General features: G+C 41.4%; 1 protein-coding gene across 4 annotated transcripts in view; it reads left to right on the top strand.

Annotated features, from left to right (window-relative positions):
* The window catches only part of Sbf2 (SET binding factor 2), a 319,861-nt gene that overhangs the window by 292,418 nt on the left and 7,099 nt on the right, over window positions 1-20,344 (top strand). For all 4 annotated transcript variants that reach the window (XM_051192671.1, XM_051192670.1, XM_051192673.1 and 1 more), the window contains 4 exons: window positions 516-701; window positions 12,921-13,047; window positions 16,672-16,799; window positions 17,757-17,990. In XM_051192671.1, the coding sequence (XP_051048628.1) occupies window positions 516-701; window positions 12,921-13,047; window positions 16,672-16,799; window positions 17,757-17,990 (675 nt within the window). The remainder of the gene's footprint in view (window positions 1-515; window positions 702-12,920; window positions 13,048-16,671; window positions 16,800-17,756; window positions 17,991-20,344) is intronic.

Raw genomic sequence — 20,344 nt, 5'->3', positions numbered from 1 at the left:
CTGCTAACCAGCCCCTGGCAAGCCATCAGGTAGCCTGCATAGCTTTGGGTCAAGCATCAGGAATCCCCATCCTTAAGTACACATACAAGCTTGCAGCTAGCGCACTTGGCCAACAGGATGAGACATGGACCGCTCTTCCTACTACCTTTCCACCTTTCTTTCTCTAGCTCTCTCTCTCTAAGCCTATGTTTACTCCAGAAGGAAAAAGAAAATTTGTGTGAACATCAGCAACATTAAGACATTAACCTGTTCCTGCCTATTATCATACTGAACAAACTAGTCAATTAAGGATTAAAATCTTAATTCTCTGAAAGAATGCGTGTAGCCAGAGTAAATTTGGGTTTTTGTTTTTACTGGAAAGTTTTTAAAATTCATTTGATTTTTCCATCCTGAAGCAGCTAGTCAACAGATTTGTTGTTCAGGTAACTTTGTGAATCAGCTATCATCCAGAGGAAGTTCAACAGGACTTTTGTAGATCTAAAATTAATGAAATGTCCATCCTTCTCTTGACCTAGGTGACATCCCTGGTGCAGTTACTCAGTGATCCCTTCTATAGGACAATTGAAGGCTTCCGGATGTTGGTCGAAAAGGAATGGCTCTCTTTTGGTCATAAGTTCAGTCAGCGCAGCGGCCTGGCCCTTAACTCTCAGGGCAGTGGTTTTGCTCCCATCTTCTTGCAGTTCTTAGACTGTGTGCACCAGGTAAGTAAAGCAAGTGTAGAGTGGCTTGACCTGAAGAACACACTGAGCTGTGCTGCCACAGCTCAGTCATAGGACATGCTGGGAATGGAGAAGAAAATTTCAGTTTCTGAAATTAGAGATGTTGACCTGGCTCAAGCTAAGGGAGTTAGCATGGTAAATTACCATTTCCAAAGAAGAGAAGCAAAGTTGGGAAGTTCCCCAAAGTGTGGACTAAACAGCAAAAGTATGGCATGCCCTGAAATGCCACATATGATCTTCCCAGTTTGGATGGGCTCTGACACATGCATGGGCACAAGAGTTAGATCCTCATCCCTTGAGTAATAAATAGGTCCCTGCCAGGCAGGCTGACGGGATTGAGAACCGTGCTTAGTTCAATGAAGTAACCAAACAGCAGCTGATAAGAGGACTTACTGTGTAACCCAGTTAAATGCAGCCAGGGGTTGAGGGGATAGTTCCCAGCTCTATCTTCCTAGGCATGGAGTTAAGACTCACCTTGCTGGATCCTTGCTCAGGACTGGGTTGAAGAACAGGGTGGCACTATGCTTTCATCCTGAAGGAAAAATTGGCCTAGGAAAAGCAGCACTGATACTGCAGCCTTGTATCAGACAAGTAGGTGTTCCCATGTCAAAAATGGCAGTGAGCCTCTGCAATAACTACTGGGAAGGAAAGCAGGTCTTCTGCATAGCCCAAATTGGCATACGACTGTATTTTGTTTTGTTTGTTTGTATTATGTTAATCATTTTCTTTAAAAAGAAAGAAAGAAAGAGAAAGAAAGCTCTATTGAATTCTCACTTACATACCATACAGTTTACCCATTTTAAATGTGAAGTCCCACTTTTAGGGCATTCACAGAGTTGCAAAACTATCACCACAGTTTTAAGACTGTTTTCCCACCCAGCAGACACTCTGTAGCCACTAGCAGTGATTTTTCTATCCTCCTTCCTGGCACACAATAGGGCTGTGTCTGATTTCTGCCAAGAAGGATGTGAAGCACTGGTAACAGGGAGCTTACACTTTGAAACTCCTTGCAAGAAATAGCATTATGTGTTCTCTGTTTGCCTTTTTATTTGCCTTTTGTTTGCCTTTTGGCAAATAGATAAGGGAGATGTTTAGGGAGAGTTGTACTTACCTGAGGCTAGGGGAGAAAAACGAGTTTCTTAGCTCTCATCTAGGTAAGAGTGAGGATTGGGATCTGCTTTCCTAATTTCAATGGTGAGGACTCTTGTGTATGACGACTAAAACTAACCAAACTGATGCTTACACTGGAGAATTTAAAGGAAACTATATAATGTTTACTTAAATAGGAAAAAGTTATGCTAATTGTAACATCTCAGCACATTAACATTCAGAAAAAGGAAATAGCAGCAGTCTTCCAGCAAAGGCCTATAAAGCTGTGACTAGACAGGCTGGGGAGCTTGGCTGTCACTAGCATTAGGGCAGAAAATGACCCAAGACAGGAGATAAACTGTTACTTTCCCATGCTATTTTCAGTCAAGTCTCTTCACTAACCAAATTGTGTCTAGAATTCTCAAGTTTTGGATTTGTCTAGTATGTTTTTTCCAGAAACTAACCATCTAATCTCTTATTCTGAATAGGATTATCACAACAACATAAGGCAGGAAAGGACTCTAGAGTCTAGCCACGTTAGCCCCATTTCACCTTATGTACTGTTTGGGGGTTTCTCTGTATCCTCAGCAATTTATGAGAGTCTGAAATCAGTTTCTTTCCGAAGGCTTCCCATGTAGCTTCCCTCTGCCAGCCACTCCCACTCTCCCTCCAGTCTCTTCCTTTTCAGTATTCTGCTGAATTGGTTTTGGCCTATTACTGTGTTGTCTTTCTCTTCCCATTCCTTCTTGGGTTTTTTGTTTTGGAGGGTTTTTGTTGTTGTTGTTGTTGTTGTTTTGGGTTTTGTTGTTGTTGTTGTTGTTTTTGTTTTTCCCTACCTTTAAAAATGCTTTAGCAGCCAGGCATAGTGATACGCCATCTGTAATGTCTGCACTCAGAAGCAAAGGCAGGAGGATACCCACAAATTATTCCAGGCCAGCCTGGATTACATAGCACGTTCCAGGCCAGCCATGGCTACATAGTGAAACTGTAACTTTAAGGGGGAAAAAAATTTCTTTCTTTTCCTTTAATGGGGGAATATTTCAGAGGAATGAGGTTTTTTTGTTTTGTTTTTGTTTTTGTAGCTAAATTTAGCTTAAAGTTAAATACACTGCTAAATGTGCTAAATCTCTGTGTTCATCTTATCAAATTCTGTATAGCTAAACAGTGTCAGTACTAACATCATTCATAATCAATGACTACATAAAACACACTGTCCCCACAGATGGGAACATCACTAAATCCCAAATGCAATAGTCCTTGTTTAGAATGCAGTTCTGTTTTATTGTTGGGGGTAAGACCTGAGAGTGCAGCCTGTAGAAGATAGCCTGTAATCTTTGAATTTCTTAAGCAAAATTAATCAGTTTAACATAAACTACAATGAGATATAAATTATATGCCTGCTGGCTTTAGGAAAAATTACAATAAATGCTAAATTTTCAAAATATGCTTACTAAAGCAACCTGGCATAAAAGTTAAACTTCTCTTATCTGTTTTCTAAATAGGTAAGAATTAAAAGTTGTGAATGGCCCCAAATGAAAAACAGTCGATTTTTTTTGGGGGGCGAGGGGTATGGGGAAGTAGGTAGTTTCAAGACAAGGTTTCTCTTGTAGCTTTGGAGTCTATCCTGGAACTCTCTCTCTCTCTATGTAGATCAGGCTGGGCTCAAACTCACAGAGATCCACCTGCCTCTGCCTCCCAAGTACTAGGATTAAAGAAAGGTATGCACCACATTGCCCAGCTGAAAAATAGCTAACTTTAATGAAAATTCAGTCATTTGCAAATAAAGGCTTTATAACCAATAAACTATAACATTCAGGATCTAAAGACTAGAATACTCTATCAGTCCGTGTCATGTTAAAATTTTTCAACTGAAATATTTTTTTAATTTGTCTGAACCTGCTACCTCTTACATCATCAGCTGAATGTAGACAAGCCATGACAAAAGGTACATGTGACCTTAAGGGCTTGACCATGATAGGTTTCAACTTGGTTGAAGCAAATTATTTTATCTCAAAGAGAGATGGTTTATCATTTCAAAACTTAGGAATCTAAGGAGTTAACAAATGGTACTTCTGACTTTTGCTGACTTAATTATAAGGTAGGTAGTGTTTCATCATCTCCTACACACTGGTTTGAGGCATTAGAAAATGCCTTCTTTGAATGACTTTCAAGTGAATACTAGTGTTTTACATGCCCCTTACTTTTACCAAATAATTTTAATTAGTGCTATCTTCAGACTTTTTGGGACACAGAGACAGACCCAGTAACAATACAAAAATAAGTTCAAAATTTCACAGCCGCAAGCAAAACCTTCCCTGGGTAGAATGTGTTCCCTGTTTGTTTAACCATTTATAACACACTGAATGCAAAAGGAAGTTAGTTTATGGACATATGCCCAGATGTGTCTATTAGTACTAAGAAAGTTGCAAAGAAAACAGATGAAGCACCATTCTTAAATTAGAAATTCCTCATCATATAAAAACCCATTGTTTATGCCAGTTTATCCAGGTGTCAGATGAAGAGTAAATGCTAGATCACTGTTTCATAATAGCAACATCTGCAGATACATTTTTTTTTTTTACTTCTAAAAGTAATTGGCCTAATTGAAGTGGTATCATGACAGGATGCTTCCTTTCCTTGAAATAACTGAGCCAAATCTTTCAAAAGGAAAATAATATACAAAACATAAAAATGAAATTTTTACCTAAAATTTATTTTTTATTTTTGTTTTGTTTTTGTTTTTCAAATCAGTGTTTCTCTGTGTAGCCCTAGCTGTCCCAAAACTAGCTCTGTAAACCAGGCTGGCCTTCAGCTCATAGAGATCCACCTGCCTCTGCCTCCCAAGTGCTGGGATTAAAAGTGTGTGCCACCACCACCCAGCCTATTATTTTTAAAACACAATACCAGGACCAGCAAAATGGCTCATAGGGTAAAGTTGCTTCACACCAATCTGAGAACCTGGGTTTAGTCCCAAGAATTCATATGGTAAGGTAGCACCCACTCCTATTGTCCTCTGATCTCCACACACAAACACTGGCACATTTGCACCTGTATTATGGGGAGCCCACCAGAAATGATCACTCAGACAACAGTTTGTAGCCAATTGGAAGTCCTTATTCCAGCTAGTTGGGACTACACTCGGGTATTCAGGACCCAGGTGTAGCCCTGAGCATTTAGAGCAAGGTGTTTTTATAAGGCAAAAAAACATATCCTGGTATCTCACTCAACAGCTACAGGGGGGTGTTTTGTGTAAAAGCAAGCAGTTTAACAGAAGCTAAAATAAGCAGTTAGCTGGAAGTTTAACAGAAGCTAGGGTAAGTTAGCTGGGGCATCTTGGCCTGTCAGATTCCTAGAATAAAGCTGGGTAATTTTCCATGGGCATCTTCATCAAGGAGATCAAATTCTAATTAAGCCTAAAATGGCCTTAGCAAGAATACAAGACAGAGAAAACTTTGCACTGTCCTGCCCTCTCACACCTGTTCAAACATACACACTAAATAAGTTTTTAAATAATAATTTTTAATCTTTTAAAACATAATACCAAAGAGGAAATATGTGTAATGTGGATGAAAATGTGAAGTGCAAGAATGACCCTTTTAATTTCATCATTGAGTACTCCTTGAACAGGTTCTAGAACCTTCATATGTTCCCTAGAGAACCTAACAGTGCTGACTGTGCCTTCAAAGCTTATTTACATTATTAATTGGCTCACTCTAGCCTGATGTGCTGCTGATGGTTCTTCTCAGAGTTAACATGTTCCAACAGTGCCCTTTTAAGATAGGTTACTTCCTTGTGACCAGCTGCCCCCGATGGCTGCATGGTAGATTCTAGAATGTTGTCTGCTTCCTATTCAACTGAAAACTGGCAAACTTCCCATAAATCAAATGGTTTAAAAACAAAGCAATTTCCCATTGTCTTTTAATGTCATGAGTTTTAAAGCCTATAACTTATATGAAGGGCTAGCACAGTACAAAACACACTGTTGGTCCTTCCTGAATCTTACTTGGTGAAGTCATAAGTTATTATCAGCTACTTGTCATTAGTGTATCTTAGCCATACCTATAGGTTCTCACATAGTCTACTGCACACTCTAGTTTAATATCACTTCACACCTGAGAGCAGAATCCTGGTTTGTTGCAGCATACTCTCAAGGTGTTGATATTGCCTATGGTTTGACTTGTATATTTTTTATGGTTCTCTTTAAGTTTTAGAAAGAACCTAATGGTACATATACAAAATAACTCTATAAATTCGTATTTCTCTAAATTCCATCTCAGATTTGATTCTTACTTATGTAAGTAAAGCTGTCAGGTATTACTCCAAATGGAAGACAAAACTAAAATGCCTACAGTTCAGTCCTTTTACTCTGTACTTTTAATCTTTACTAATATAAATACAAGATTGAAGAGTATTTAGATAATACCTGAGAGAAACATATAAGAGTCAGTAGAATTAGTTTACTGACTGACATGCCTCCCATTCCAAACTGTATACAAGGTTAAATTATTTGATGCATATTTGCCTTGATGCTCTGAAAATCTTATAACCAATCACAAAAAAATATTAATGAAGCACCAAAATGCTCTTTGAGATCAGTAAAACAGATGAACCCCTAGCGCGGCTAACCACAGGGGAAAGAAGGCAAGAGATTGATTGCCCATGTTAGAAATGAACATCACCACAGTTTATGCCAGTAACATCTTTGACTCAGTCACTTCATTCTCAGCAGGTTCCAAGAGAGATGAAAGCTTCAGTCTACACACACACACACACACACACACACACACACACATACACACACACACACACACACACACACTTGCAGCATACCTCTTCATAACAGCCTTATTACAGCATCCAAAATCATGGAAAAGCTCCATATCTACCAACAGGGGAGTAAGGTATGGTGCATCATTACAGTGGAATACTGTCCGTAATAAAAGATGCATGAACCGATAATTAAGCAGTATGGATCAATCACAGACAATTGTGCTTAGTGACATAAGGCAGACAGATCCCATCTGCATAAGAAAGTGAAATGGGCACATTCTGTCCTTAGAAAGCTCTGCTGCCCACATCTTCATACATAGTGACAAAGAGCAAATCAATTGTTTCTTGGGTAGTTTTCAAAATTCTATTCCTAAGCATATTAAATATCAGAATAGTTAGGAAAGATTTCACACACCTTTGAAGCATGTAGGTTCTAAAGAAAATAGTCATTAAGAGAAGCATTAAAATGTCCTTCAATTTATTTATTTATTTATTTATTTTTTGACTGGATCCCTAGTAGAGAGCTGAAACTGTCATTCTCTGGAAATGGTGAGCCTGGCCTGGCCTGTGACTGCTGAAGGTTGTTCCCACGTTTGCCCCTTCTGAGCATACTGCAGTGTCTGCCTCCCCGAGACTCTCAGATGGTAAAGAGCCAGGTTCTATCCTAATCTTGCTAGTCTCCTTCACTGTCTGGCTGTCCTGTAAGTTACCAGGTCTCAGTATGTGGTTCTAAACCCGAAGCTTGAACTAAAAAGCCTTATATGGCATCAAAGGACAGGTCACAGGGGAAACCTGAAGTCTGAATGCTGTTTGAGCAGGGACCAGGGGGGCTGGATGTGGGGTGCTGTTCAATGGTGCAGTGCTTGCCTGCTATATGCAGGCCCTGGACTCAGTCCCTAGCACCACCAGAAGAGGGGAAAAGGCCAAGCATGGTAGTGCACACCTTTAATCCCACACTTGAGAGCCAGAGACATGTGAGTTAGAGGCCATCCTGCTTCACATGGTGACTAAAACACCCAGAGTTTCGAAGTGAGTCTGTCTCCTTAACCAAATAAATAAATAAATATAAATAAATAAATAAATAAATAAAATTGCAAAAGTTTGAATGAGAATTGCTGTATTAGGACATAGTTGGCAAACTCCTAACAAAGCAAGAGGGGGAAATGCTTTTGTAATTTATTTTCCATTAGAGAAATGGAAGAAAAGTATTACTAATCTAATATCATTTGGATTAACTTCTTTTTTCACTATGTAGCCCTGGATAGCCTAGGACTCCCAAGAGATGTATATGCCTCTGCCTCCTAAGTAAGTGCTAGTATTAAAGGTATGTACCACCACAACAGGCCAGAGAAACTTATTTTTATGTCCAAAGATAATACTATAAAATAATGTCAGTCTGACTTGAGTTTTATTTAATTATAACTATAAGCTGTCCAACTGTTCTTAGTCTTTATAATTAGTTGTTCTTTTACCATAATCACAGTAAATTCATGAGGTTTAGTTCCTTTATTTTTACTAATTAGGAAACTCATACTACAGATGCTTACAGTTCTAAAGGCTAGAGGAGCCACACTCCCCATTATTCAGAACATGTTAAGGAAGAGGCACCACAATGTGCAGGCCCACTGTGTGTGTGTGTGTGTGTGTGTGTGTGTGTATCTTATTATGTCCATTTAGCTTTGCTTATGTATACATAAGTCCAAGGCTGACCTCTGGGATTGGACAACCTATGTAGGAGCTCATCCCTTTTGGAAATGTAATCTCTGTCTATTAGCAGCCATTGTCCACCTATTGCTCTTCATCTATGTGTTGAACTGTGCAGAATTTCCTGTCAGCAGTAGCTTGTCAGCTAGTGCTGTTGTTCAGATACCCATATTGAGTGTTCTTGGGTTCATTTTTTGTCATGTCTAGAGGACACTATCTAACATCAGGTATCCCAGGCCTCAGACTCTTAGAATCTCTGCACCCCTCTTTTCCTCCAGTGTTCCTGAGCCTGAGGTATAGGAGCTGCCTTGAAGCTGTGTCATTGAAGGCTGGGTACACCTTAGTCACTCAGTCTCTGTCATAGTCTTGTCTGTTGCAAAAAGAAGCTAGTTTGATGAATGATTAAAGCTACACTTGTGGTATAAGGAAAAATTTTTAGAAAAGCATTTGAAATTTGGGAAACGGACAATAATAGGTTCTCCTCTTGAATCTTTGATCTCTCCAGACACAAGTAGTTTGCTAGATTTAAAAATCTAGATTATGACTTAAATTCCCATTAGTTTATTAGGAGCAATCAACATTATACACACACACCTGCTTACTTCAGCTAACCAAGTCTGTGTCTGTCATATTAAACATGGGAGAAAGGCTGTATTTGTGGTATGTATCAGTGCATGAATGTACCTGCTCACCTGTGCAGGCACTTGGGGAGGATAGAGTGTCATCACAGTATCATCCTCAGTGCTCCTCTACTTATTTCGTTAGACATTTTGTATAAGATCTCACCAAACCTGGAAGCACCATCTTGTCTAGGCTTGCTAGCTACTAAACCCTAGGGAATCCCCTGGATCTTTACCCATACCCAGCACTGGGCTTACAACATGCACTACCACACCCAGCTTTTTATGTGGGTGCTAGGGACCTGGGAGTATTGTGCCATCTCTTCAGCCCCAAAGGCTGACCTTATGCAGGCTACCTGTAATACTCATTAGAAACAGCTTTTAGCAAATACAGTTATGACTGGAACTTACCTTGACCAGGCAAAATTCTGTAGCTACTCTTAGGACTAAGCAACACTACCCAGGCAGCAATGGCTCGCACCTTTATTTTCAGCATTTGGAAGACAGAGGCTGGCAGATCTCCTAGTTTGAGGCCAGCCTGATCTATAGAGGGAGTTCCAGGACAGCCAGAATATGCAGAAGAACCCTACCTGGGGGGAAGAAGGAGATTTAAACAGAATGGGGTAGGACTGCCTGGTAGACTGGGGTATGTCACAAGTCATCAGCCTACTTTCTGCCAATATGAGGTGGCTCTACAGAGGCTGAGGACAGCTTGTCTAAAATATACTGTAAACAATGAAACAGTCAAGCCTTGCCCTGCATTTCCCCTCCCTCTATCATCCATATTCCTTTGTCTGGGACCTTGCTGGTGAATTGATAAAAAATAAGGTGAAAATTGGGTCTGGTGGCTCAGCATATTGGAAGCTAGGAAAGGAGGAGCCCAGCAGGTTTAGGCCCAGCTCCCTGACCCCCACCCCCATGCTACCTAATGAATTCCAGCCCAGAATTGGGCTGCAGTGTTAAGTTCCTGTCCTACAATACCAAGAAAAAAAACGTGTTAAAAGACACACATTCCTCACCTTTCTTTAACATCTGAAGGGATCTGTCTTTTTCTAGAACGTGTCTCCTATCAGCAAGGCTGACATTGAGCCTTGACAAGTGTTTGTTGAAAGGATAAAAAAAGACAAAGTGGGTACTTTTGGGGGCCTTGCCAAGGTATGCCACCAAGCAAACATGCAGTACACAATAGAGTTAGTGCACGAGGGTTACTGGAGAGTGAGAGGTAGAGAGTGGAAGAGTGGTGGTATGAGAGAAGCAAGCGCATGGCAACAGGTGATAGCATGTCTGCCTCAGCAACCAAGGTGGGCTGCTACCAAGAGGGGAACTAACATTGATAAGGGCTTGAGCCTTTGTGCCTAACAGACAGGCTCTTTGTCTGCAACCTGTCCCTCTTTTCCAATACTTCTGGTATCTAAGCCCTACACTGTAGACAGAAAATTCTGTCTCTCCTAGTCCTGTAGCCATTCAGTCCCAAATAAACACAGAGGCTTATATTAATTATAAGTTGTTTGGCCCATGGCTTAGGCTTCTTATCAGCTAGCTCTCTCTTATTATTAGCCCATTTCTATTAATCTGTATATCCCCATGTAGTCTTGGCTTACTATGATGCCTGGGTCTCCTGCTTCTTCAGCAGCTACATGGTGTCTCCCTGACTCTGCCTACTACCTTTCTCTATCCCTGTTTGGATTTCCCACCTGGCAAAATCCTGCCTATCCATTGGCCAAAACAGCTTTATTCATCAAACAATAAGAAAAACATATATTTACAGCATACCCAAGGACATTCCCCCATCACTAGACTCTTTCATTCTTGACTGCAAATTGTTCTACTAGCTCTTTGTAAAATATGCTGTCTTCCTGTTGGCTCCTTCTGAACTGCCTTCAGACAGACCCATATTATCTCTTGCCCAGAAAGTGTCACCTGCTGTCCTTTAAATCCCCACTTCTTCCTAATTCTGTGCTTGGCCAAACTTCCATGAGTACAGGGTGTGTGTGTGTGTGTGTGTGTGTGTGTGTGTGTGTGTGTGTGTTTCACACTGTTCTGCCACACAACAAAAGCCACTAATTATGTTAATTTATATGTCATTTTCTGTACAATATAATGTTGTGAATGGAGCCAAACAATGCAGTATTCAGATTAGGGCCTAAAAGTTACTGTTGAATGATGTTGCTGACCTAAGCCTCATCACATGTAAACTGAGAGTAATAAGGTCTGTCTTGTAGTATTGTAGAAATTAAATAAAATGCCCTAATCTCGTGTCATGTACAGTAGATGCTCAGAAAATCTGCCCCTTCCCATCTCTGTTAGTGGTGGAGGTGTGAGAGCCAAAGTTACTAAGTTTTAATTACTGTGCCTAAGAGATCCATGAAGCAAAAATACCTCTGTTCTACAAGCCACTTGTCTAAGAACAGATAGTTCCTGAAATGCTGGAGGCTATTGTCTATGAGAAATAACAAATCACTTGTTTTTCACTCCCCTAATCAAAATTGGATCAACTGCATTGGATGTGTTTGGTGGGAGGTACATTATAGGGTAAAAGATCCAACCAAAGAAACCCACTTTGGCCAAGTGACACTGGAGCCAACTCTGCTCCTACCAACTGAAACATAAAAACAACCAACTCCTGAGCACCTTGACTTTGAACCCAGAGCCAGTGAAAGAAATATACCCAGGATTTGAAACCTGAGCCAATGAAAGGAACGAACACTTTATCCCTGGACCCAGAACAAAAGAAAAACACCCTGACTTTGAAACTAGTACCGAAGAAACGCACTTTGTCCCTAGAATTAGAGCCAGTGAAAGAAATATGCCCTGGCCCTAAAATTAGAGTCAAAAGGCTAAAAAGGACCAGTGAAAGAAACACAATTTACCCCGAAATGGGAGCCATCTCTGCCTGACCCACTAAAGTAAAGTGAGCAGAAAATCTTGTCCCTGGGAAACCTCTACCCACAAGAAGCCCTATATAAGCCAGTCTGTGCATTCCCTAGATGGCTGTCCCTTACCACGTGACAGAGGCAGCCACTCTGCTGGACTCCTCCTTCCCGGATAAATCTTTCTCAAAAGAGTCTTGGGTGGAGATCTTCATTCCCCAGTACAAAATAGAAGAACAGAAGAAACGTTCGTTCTCTTGGGCTGACCAAGTCTGTAGCAGAAAATTAACAACTCCCTCCCGCCCCAGGAGATTGCTACATTTCTCCCAAGGCTTCCTTCCCTTTTAGCAGACTGTAGCCAAAGAAAGACTGAGGAATTTAAATCTGCTAGGGCGTTACATTAGGGAAACAAAGCAGAGCTCTACTGTAATAGCTCTCTGGAGAAGAGTAGGCTTGCCATCCCCCACTGCACCTCAGCCTCAGGTATCCTTGCTTCCCAATAAGTCAGGACACCTTTCTCTACCGGGCTGAGCTGTCCTATTACAGCTCTAGATAGCCTGGCTTCCTGAAAATTCAGGACACCTTTACATTTTGGGGCTGAAACCTGGCAACTCACATTTGCTTATATACATAGACAGGAAATACATCAGGATGTATGAGGATGTATGCTTGGCCAACATTGGACCTGATGGGAAATATGGTGGCCTTGTAGGGTTGTCTTTTTAAATTTCTGAAAAATGTGACTTGTCCACATTTCCTGGGAATCTGGGTATGGACCTGGCCAGTATTTAATTAAAGCTTGTTTCAAATTTGCCTTTAAGGGCTTGAGAGATGGCTCAGAGGTTAAGGGCACTGGCTGCTTGCTCTTCAGAGGTTCTGAGTTCAGTTCGCAGCAATCACACAATACCTCACAACCATCTGTAGTGAAATCTGGTACCCTCTTCTGGCCTGCAGGCATACATGCAGACAGAATGCTGTATACAGATCTTTTTAATTGTGGTAGTTGTCTTCTCAACTGGTGGGATTAACAGAGGTTTAAGCATTTGTCAGATGAATGGCAGAAGTCTCTGTCACATTTCAGGTAAGCATTCTCTAGGCTGGCTTTTACTTTTCTGTTTAGACTCTTACTCTTTGTTTGTGTGTTTCAGGTCCACAAGCAGTATCCAACTGAGTTTGAATTCAATCTCTATTACCTAAAGTTCTTGGCTTTCCATTATGTGTCTAACCGCTTTAAAACATTTCTTCTGGATTCAGACTATGAAAGATTAGAGCATGGTATGTATTTATATGCCTCTGTTCAATTTTTTTTGTTAGTTTTGCATGTTTTCAGTGAAAACTTAAATGATATAACTGACCCCAAATAAGATTTGAATGTAGAATGATCTGAGTAACTGCCCAGTTCTGGGGCAATGTACTCTCTCTCAGCCATTAGTTACACCAAGTGTTCAATCTTGTCCTATCTTTGTAAAGTTAAAAATGCTCACTGTTTGACACCTCCAGGCACTACCACTGTGTAGGAAACATGTTTCATTTATAGTATTTCCATTCACGTCCACACTGACAGGAAGGGACCTGTCCATAGTGGCAGTTCATGCAAAATTAAATTCTAGCACCACTAGTTACCAGCTGTGCCTTTTGGGGGGGGGGGGCGTTAAGACTCTCTGAGCCTAGGCCTCCTCATCTTACTAATGTGGGGACAGTGACCACAGGAGGAACCAGTGGGCAGTTTCTCAGCACAGTTGCTAGCGTATAATAAGCACTTGAGGAATTGTAGACATCACTGTCATTATTACAGCTTTTAATAGTTACAATGTTTGAAAAAAAAAATAGATTCTGAAAAACTGTGAAAACATTTCCCAAAGGGCTTTCGTTAGAAAAACGGGGAAATATACCTGGCAAAATGTTAGGACAAGTCAAAAAAAAGTCAGCACTTGTCCCAGGTGGCTTGGTTAGAAGAGTTCCTACCTAGTGTGCATAGAGCCCTGGATGCCATTACCAATATCATGTAAACTGAGCATGGTGCTATGCTGTAGTGAGGTAGTCCTTCTGTAGCACTGACCACGCCCATTGGGGGTGGAGCGATGGGCGGAGGTGACCTGAGGAAGGAGGTCGGAGGGGGCCAGGAAGGCGCTCTTTCTTTCTGGTGTGACTCCGACAGGAGAGGATCGGGTTGAATTTCCTGGTGTTCATCTGTCTAGGTTGTAAGTTATTTCTCCCTGAATAAACATCTATTCGGCCTATTTGTTTATCCTGATCCTTATTTACCGCAATACTATGCATCTGTACTTCTAGCATTCAGGAGGTGGGGAATTAAAGTAACAAAGTTGGTATTCTCGGTACATCATATGTCACCGAGTATTTAGAAAGAGGAACCTTCACAACTAAAACTTTACCAGCAATCTCTGTTTAAAATCTAAAATCAGGAGCCAAGGCAGTGATGGCACACTCCTTTGATCCCAGTACTTGGGAGGCAGAGGCAGGAGGATCTCTGTGAGCTTGAGGCCAGCCTGGTCTACAGAGTGAGTTCCAGAACAGGCTCCAAAGCTACACAGAGAAACCCTGTCTTGAGAAGAAAAAAGTCTGAAATTAGGAAGTACTACTTACAGAGCATGTTGTTGAATTTCCATCCTGTTTGTTCTTCAGACCTTTGTCATACCTCATCACAGTCAGAAACGGTATCTTAAGCAGCATATGGTGGGAAGGTAATTAGAGCTGGTGACAGCTGCCTGTATCTGGTCTTCAGCTAATTACCTTTACTCCAGTGGATATGGCCAAAACCCAAGGTTCCTGCTGTGCCAGATGGCAACTCTAGTCAGAGAAACAACAGAATCTGGTGTGGCACTGCTCAGACTTGACTAGAATTAACTGGGGACTCCAAGGCAGCACCTCCAGCCAGCTGAATCAGAACAGAGCTCCTTAAACTCCCCAGTGATTGTACTGTGTTGCCAGGGTTGAATGCTCCACTGGTCCATCCAGCTATGTCAGAAAATATGACAGTGGGTGAACAGCTTCATCCCTCAGCCTCAGTTCCCCATCTGAAAAGTAACTGGTCAAGGCTTTCTGTCCCGTCTATGACCTAAAGGAGATTCAACAGAAAGATTAAAGGAATTGACAGAGTGAAGGTAAAACTAGTTTCATCCTGGGTCTTACACATTTTTCATAACTACCTAGAATGTCATTACTATGGGCCTATCCAAACGTCCCTGTGGACGGACCTAAGGTACCCACCATCTAGCCTGGTTTCATTTATATGCCAGGCAGTCTGTGTTGCCTAATTGGAATCTGTCCCTGCTAGGCACACTCACAATTTATGAAGCCTGCTCAGTAAAGCACTGGTTACCAACAGCTGTGGGAACTCTCCTCCACCTGCCAAGGTCAACAATTAGAGACTAGGACTGTCAACCACTGCTGACGGACATCAGTCAGAACTGTCAAGGGTTTCATCAGAAACTCCCCACTGACTTGGAAGAGTATTACTGTTTTGGAATTGGACCTTAATAGCACTTGATGATACTGTCTGATGGTGCAAATATTTTAAAATGTTTGTTTATATTTAAATAGTTCTGTGTGTGTACATGTAACTCTGAAACAGTCATTTGGATAGTGTAAGAGAAGTCCATTGTCCATGGTTCCAGTCACTGGGTAGCACTAGGATGGAAGAATGTGTCCTGAGAAACAGAGGGCTACCTCTCATACCCTCTCTCATTCTTCTGTCTAAAGTCTATCACATGGCATCCAGGGTGCTTCTTCCCTAGTGAAGCTATAATGAGAGGACCCTGCAGTTAAGAGAAAAGGAAGGAAGGAAACAGTCTGCCTTGGGGCCCATGAGTTACAGGGTTTTGTACGGCCTTGGGCCTGAGGTGGTCTCTTATGGTAAAAAGTTAACTTTTAACAGGATCACTTCATACAAAGCACAGAGCAGCACTGCCTTTGTAGAATTGCCGTTACCTCACCCTGGAGTATTTATATCCCCCCATTAAGAGCACAGAATACACAGCCAGACATGGTGGCACATGCCTTTAATCCCAACACTCAGAGACAGAAGCAGTCAGATCTGAGTTTAAGACCAGCCTGGTCTACATACCTAGTTCCAGGATAGCCAGAACTACATCCAAAATGGGGGTGGGGGGCAGGAGACAGGGAATATCAGAATCTAAGTTCATATAATCACTCAAGGAGACAACACACTCCATCTTCCATAGTTTGACTATCATTTGTAGTACAAGTAAACTTTTAACCAAGAATTTGCTTTTAATTGCTTCATAATAAACAAGTTTTTAAAAGAAGCATAAAATCACATTGTCAGCTGAGCTGCATCAGTTAATAAGTCCATTTTCTCTTAAGAAATGTATATATAGCCTGCCTGTTAGTATTTAAGCATTTGTATTGGCCTGCCTTTGGAGTTCTGACAGGATGCTCTCAGCTGCTGCAAGAAGACCGCCTGTGCCTATTCACTAGTTCCCTTTTAAAAGGGCCTACCCACCTCCAATTTCTCTCTGTCCCTTCTCTCCCCCTCCCCTCTCTTCTGCCACTCCTGTCCCCAGAGGCCTGTCTCCCCTCTCCATTCCTCCCTTTCCCCCAATAAATAACCCCTCCACCCAAGCTCTGTTGCGTGGTGTCTTTCTCAAGCTCTTTTTGAAACAACATTGTCTCTTTTGTGGCTGTACATTCAGAAACAGGACATGAGTAGGACAACCCTGCCAAGACCCTATCCCACATTTCCCACAGGCTTGACTTGCTTGGCTCTGTTGATTGGCAGTTAGCTTTTAATATTTCTGTACATTTGTTGCTGTTTTCAGAGACATAAATACTTCACTTTTTCCTCTTCTGTGTGTTTCATACTTTTAGACAAAATTTCAATTTCTTTCCATACTGATGGATTTTTTTTTTTAATTACAGGAACTTTATTTGATGATAAAGGTGACAAGCATGCCAAGAAAGGAGTTTGTATTTGGGAGTGTATCGACAAAATGCACAAACGGAGTCCTATTTTCTTCAATTACTTATATTCACCAGTGGAAATAGAGGTAGAACTGTCATTTGTGTCTTACTTTATGAATGTTTTGTATAAAAGTTTCTCTTCATTTTAGTATACATACACATTTGACAGGGTTTCATATGAAAGATATTTAAAAGTTTGAGATGACATAGGTTTGGGTTGTAGTGGGACGGGGTACTGTTCACTAAATACTTGATGCAAATACTAGGAGCTAGTCCATATAATCAAAACGAAGCAACTTTGCCTATGTAGGATTAAAGGGGTGCCACCATACCATGCCATAGCCAAAAAACTTAAATGCTTTAGTATTTAGTAACCCTGAGGGAGGGGTCTTAGGGGAAGCACAACATTGGAACCCAGCCCAGAGGACAGCATAGTTAAGGGGCAGCAAAGCTTGGTCATATGCATCTTCATGACCTAGTTAGTCATGCAACAGGCTTGTTTGACCACCAGAAGTGGCTACATCTTCTGGAAGATCACCAAGTACTCTTAACAGCTAAACCCTCTCTCCAACCCATAATTTCATCTTTTAAATGACTCCTTGGGCTCAGTGTGAGTGGCATATACCTCTAATCCCATCACTTGACAGAAGCAGGAGGATCGCAAGTTTGAAGCCAACCAGAACTGCATAGCAAGACTGTCTCAAAAACATCTTTTATGATATTTTATTTGCAAGGTCGGCATGGGAGGAGGCGGTGGCTAAACAAAGACCTATGAGCTGAGGACCTATCTCCCCCTGGGCCACTACTTCCTAGTATAGAATTGTGAGGAATCAAGAATGCTTTATTTGAACCTGACCTTTCAAATCATTAGGAGGTTATATTTGTTGAGGAAGGAGGGTAAACATGTTTTATTTCATTCTCTCTTGACGCATAAGTTTTAAATATTTAGAGTAATTTATATATTTGCCCTGCATCCTGCAAATGTAAGTATCAAGTACTTCAGGGTTGAGATAAAACTACATTTCAGCATTTTCTTTAAACAGGCCCTGAAGCCTAATGTTAATGTCTCCAGCCTCAAGAAGTGGGATTACTACACAGAGGAGACTCTGTCTGCAGGTCCTTCATATGACTGGATGATGCTGACCCCCAAGCATATTCCCTCCGAGGAGTCAGATATAGCTGGAGGAGCTGGACCCCAGACTCAAAGGAGAACAGTGTGGCCATGCTACGATGACATAAGCTGCAGCCAGCCAGATGCCCTCACCAGACTTTTCAGTGTAAGTCAGCAATGTATAAACATACATACAGGCACTTAGGACCCCCAAGAGGAGAGCATAGACAGGCCTGCATACTTACATTTATTTTCTTGGTTTTTTTTTTATTATTACTAATTTATCTTTTTACATCCCAATCCCAGTTCCCACTCCCTCCTTTCCTTCCACTCCCTCCACTTCCCCTTCCCATCTGCTCCTCAGAGAGGGCAAGGCCTCCCCTAGGAAGTATACTAAGTCTGTCCCATCTAGTTGAGGCAGGACCAAGGCACCTCTCCACCCCCACACCCATGTGTCTAGGCTGGGCAAGGTTATCTCTCCATATAGAATAGGTTCCACTAAGACAGTTTGTGCATTAGAGTTAGGTCTTGGACCCCCTGCCAGTGACCTCATATATTGTCCCAGTCACACCATTGTCACCTATATAAAGGGAGTCTAGTTCGGTCTTATGCAGGTTCCCCATTTGTCAGACCTGAGTCAGATGATTTTATGGGTCTCCCCATCATGGTCTTGACTCCTTTGTTCATATGATCACTCCTCCCTCACTTCGATTGTACTCCAGGAGCTTGGCCCATTGGTTAGTTATGGATCTCTGCATCTGCTCCCATCTGTTTCTAGAAGAGGGTTCAAGCTTCTCTGGGTTGATGGATTGTAGGCTTTATATCTTTTTGCTTTATGTCTGGTATCCACTTATAAGTGAGTACATGCTCTATTTGTCTTTCTGTTTTGGGTTACCTTACTTGGTTTGTTTCTAGTTCTGTCCATTTGCCTGTGAGTAATACTTCATTGTGTAAATAAACCATGTTTTCTTTATCCATTCTTCAGTTGAGGGGCTTCTAGGCTGTTTCCAAAATCTGGCTATTACAAATGTTTCTATGAACATAGTGGAGCAAATGTCCTTGTGGTGTGAGTGTGCCTCCTTTGGGTAGATGCCTGGGTGAGTTTGCTTCTTTTTGTTCTATGCTTTCAGTTGTGTTAATTCACTAGTGTGGGATTTTTCCAGCTTCTTTATGTAGGCATTACTGCTCTCAGCCTGCTTTCATTGTGTCCCTTAAGTGTGGGTATGTTGTCAGATCATTTTCATTAAATTTTAGCAGTTTTTTATTTATTTCTTTCTTGATCCAATGGTCATTCAGTTGATCATTGTTCAATTTCCATGTGTTTGTGGGCTTTTTTTTTTTTTTTTTTTTTTTTTTTTGTATCTTTGAGGTTTGTTTTGTTACCGAGTATGTGATCTGTTTTTGAGAAGGTTCCATGAGGTTCTGAAAGAAAGTATATTTTTTCATGTTTGGGTGGCATGTTCTATAAATGTCTGTTAAGTCCATTTGAGTCATAACCTCTGTTAGTTCCCTTATTTCTCTGTTAAGCTTCTGTCTGGCAGGTCTGTCCAGTGGTGAGAGTGAGGTGTTAAAGTTTCCCACTCTTAGTGTGTAGGGGGCTTGATTTGTGCTTTTTAGCTTTAGTAATGTTCTTTTTACAAATGCAGGAGCCCTTGTGTTTGGAGCATAGATGTTCAGAATTGAGATTTCCTGATGGATTTTTCCTGTGATAAATATGAAATGCCTTTCTTTATCCTTTTAGAAGTCTATTTTGTTAGCTATTAGGATAGCTACAGCAGCTTGTTTCTTAGGTTCATGTGATTGGAAATTTTTTCTCAACCCTTCACTCTGAGGTAATGTTCTCTGTGAGTTTGAGGTGTGTTTATTGTATGCAGCAGAAGAATGGATTCTGCAATAGTTTCTGGAAGCTACTGCTGGAAAGCGCTGTTGTTGCTTCACCTGATGATCACTCCTCACTCCTGGGGCTGAGGCTGGGGCCTCCCTCTAACACTGCTCCCAGTTCTGAGGCTTATGGCTCCCTTGATGCTGCTCCGGGCCTGAATCTCAGGCCTTCCTCCAATGCTGCTTCCAGGCTGGGATTCGGGCCTCTCACTGACACTGCTTCAAGACTCTGACACTGTTTCTAGGCTCGAATATTTAAATTTGTAACCCTTACTCTAGCCTGTGTCATCATTAACACTATGAATCTGAAGACTCTGTAGCACAAATTCTAGTGGGAATTAATAATAAAAACCCTGACCAGGCAGTGGTGGGGCACTCAAGAGGCAGAGACAGGCAGATCTCTGAGTTTAAGGCCAGCCTGGTCTACAGAGGTAGTTCTAGGACAGGTAGGGCTGTTACACAGAGAAACCCTGTCTAGAAACACTAAATAATAATAATAGTCTGAATCAATTTCATGTAGCTCAGGATGACCTTGAACTAACAGAGATCTGTCTGCATCTCTCTCCTGAGTGCTGGGATTAAAGGTGTGCACCACAATTGCCTGGCCCCTATGGCTAATTAGTGTGTCCAACTTTTCAC

The sequence above is a fragment of the Phodopus roborovskii genome, unplaced genomic scaffold (genome assembly GCF_943737965.1).
Source record: "Phodopus roborovskii unplaced genomic scaffold, PHOROB, whole genome shotgun sequence".
NCBI lineage: Eukaryota > Metazoa > Chordata > Mammalia > Rodentia > Cricetidae > Phodopus > Phodopus roborovskii.
The sequence above is the reverse complement of the archived record's forward strand: the minus strand, read 5'-3'. Positions and strand labels throughout refer to the sequence as shown.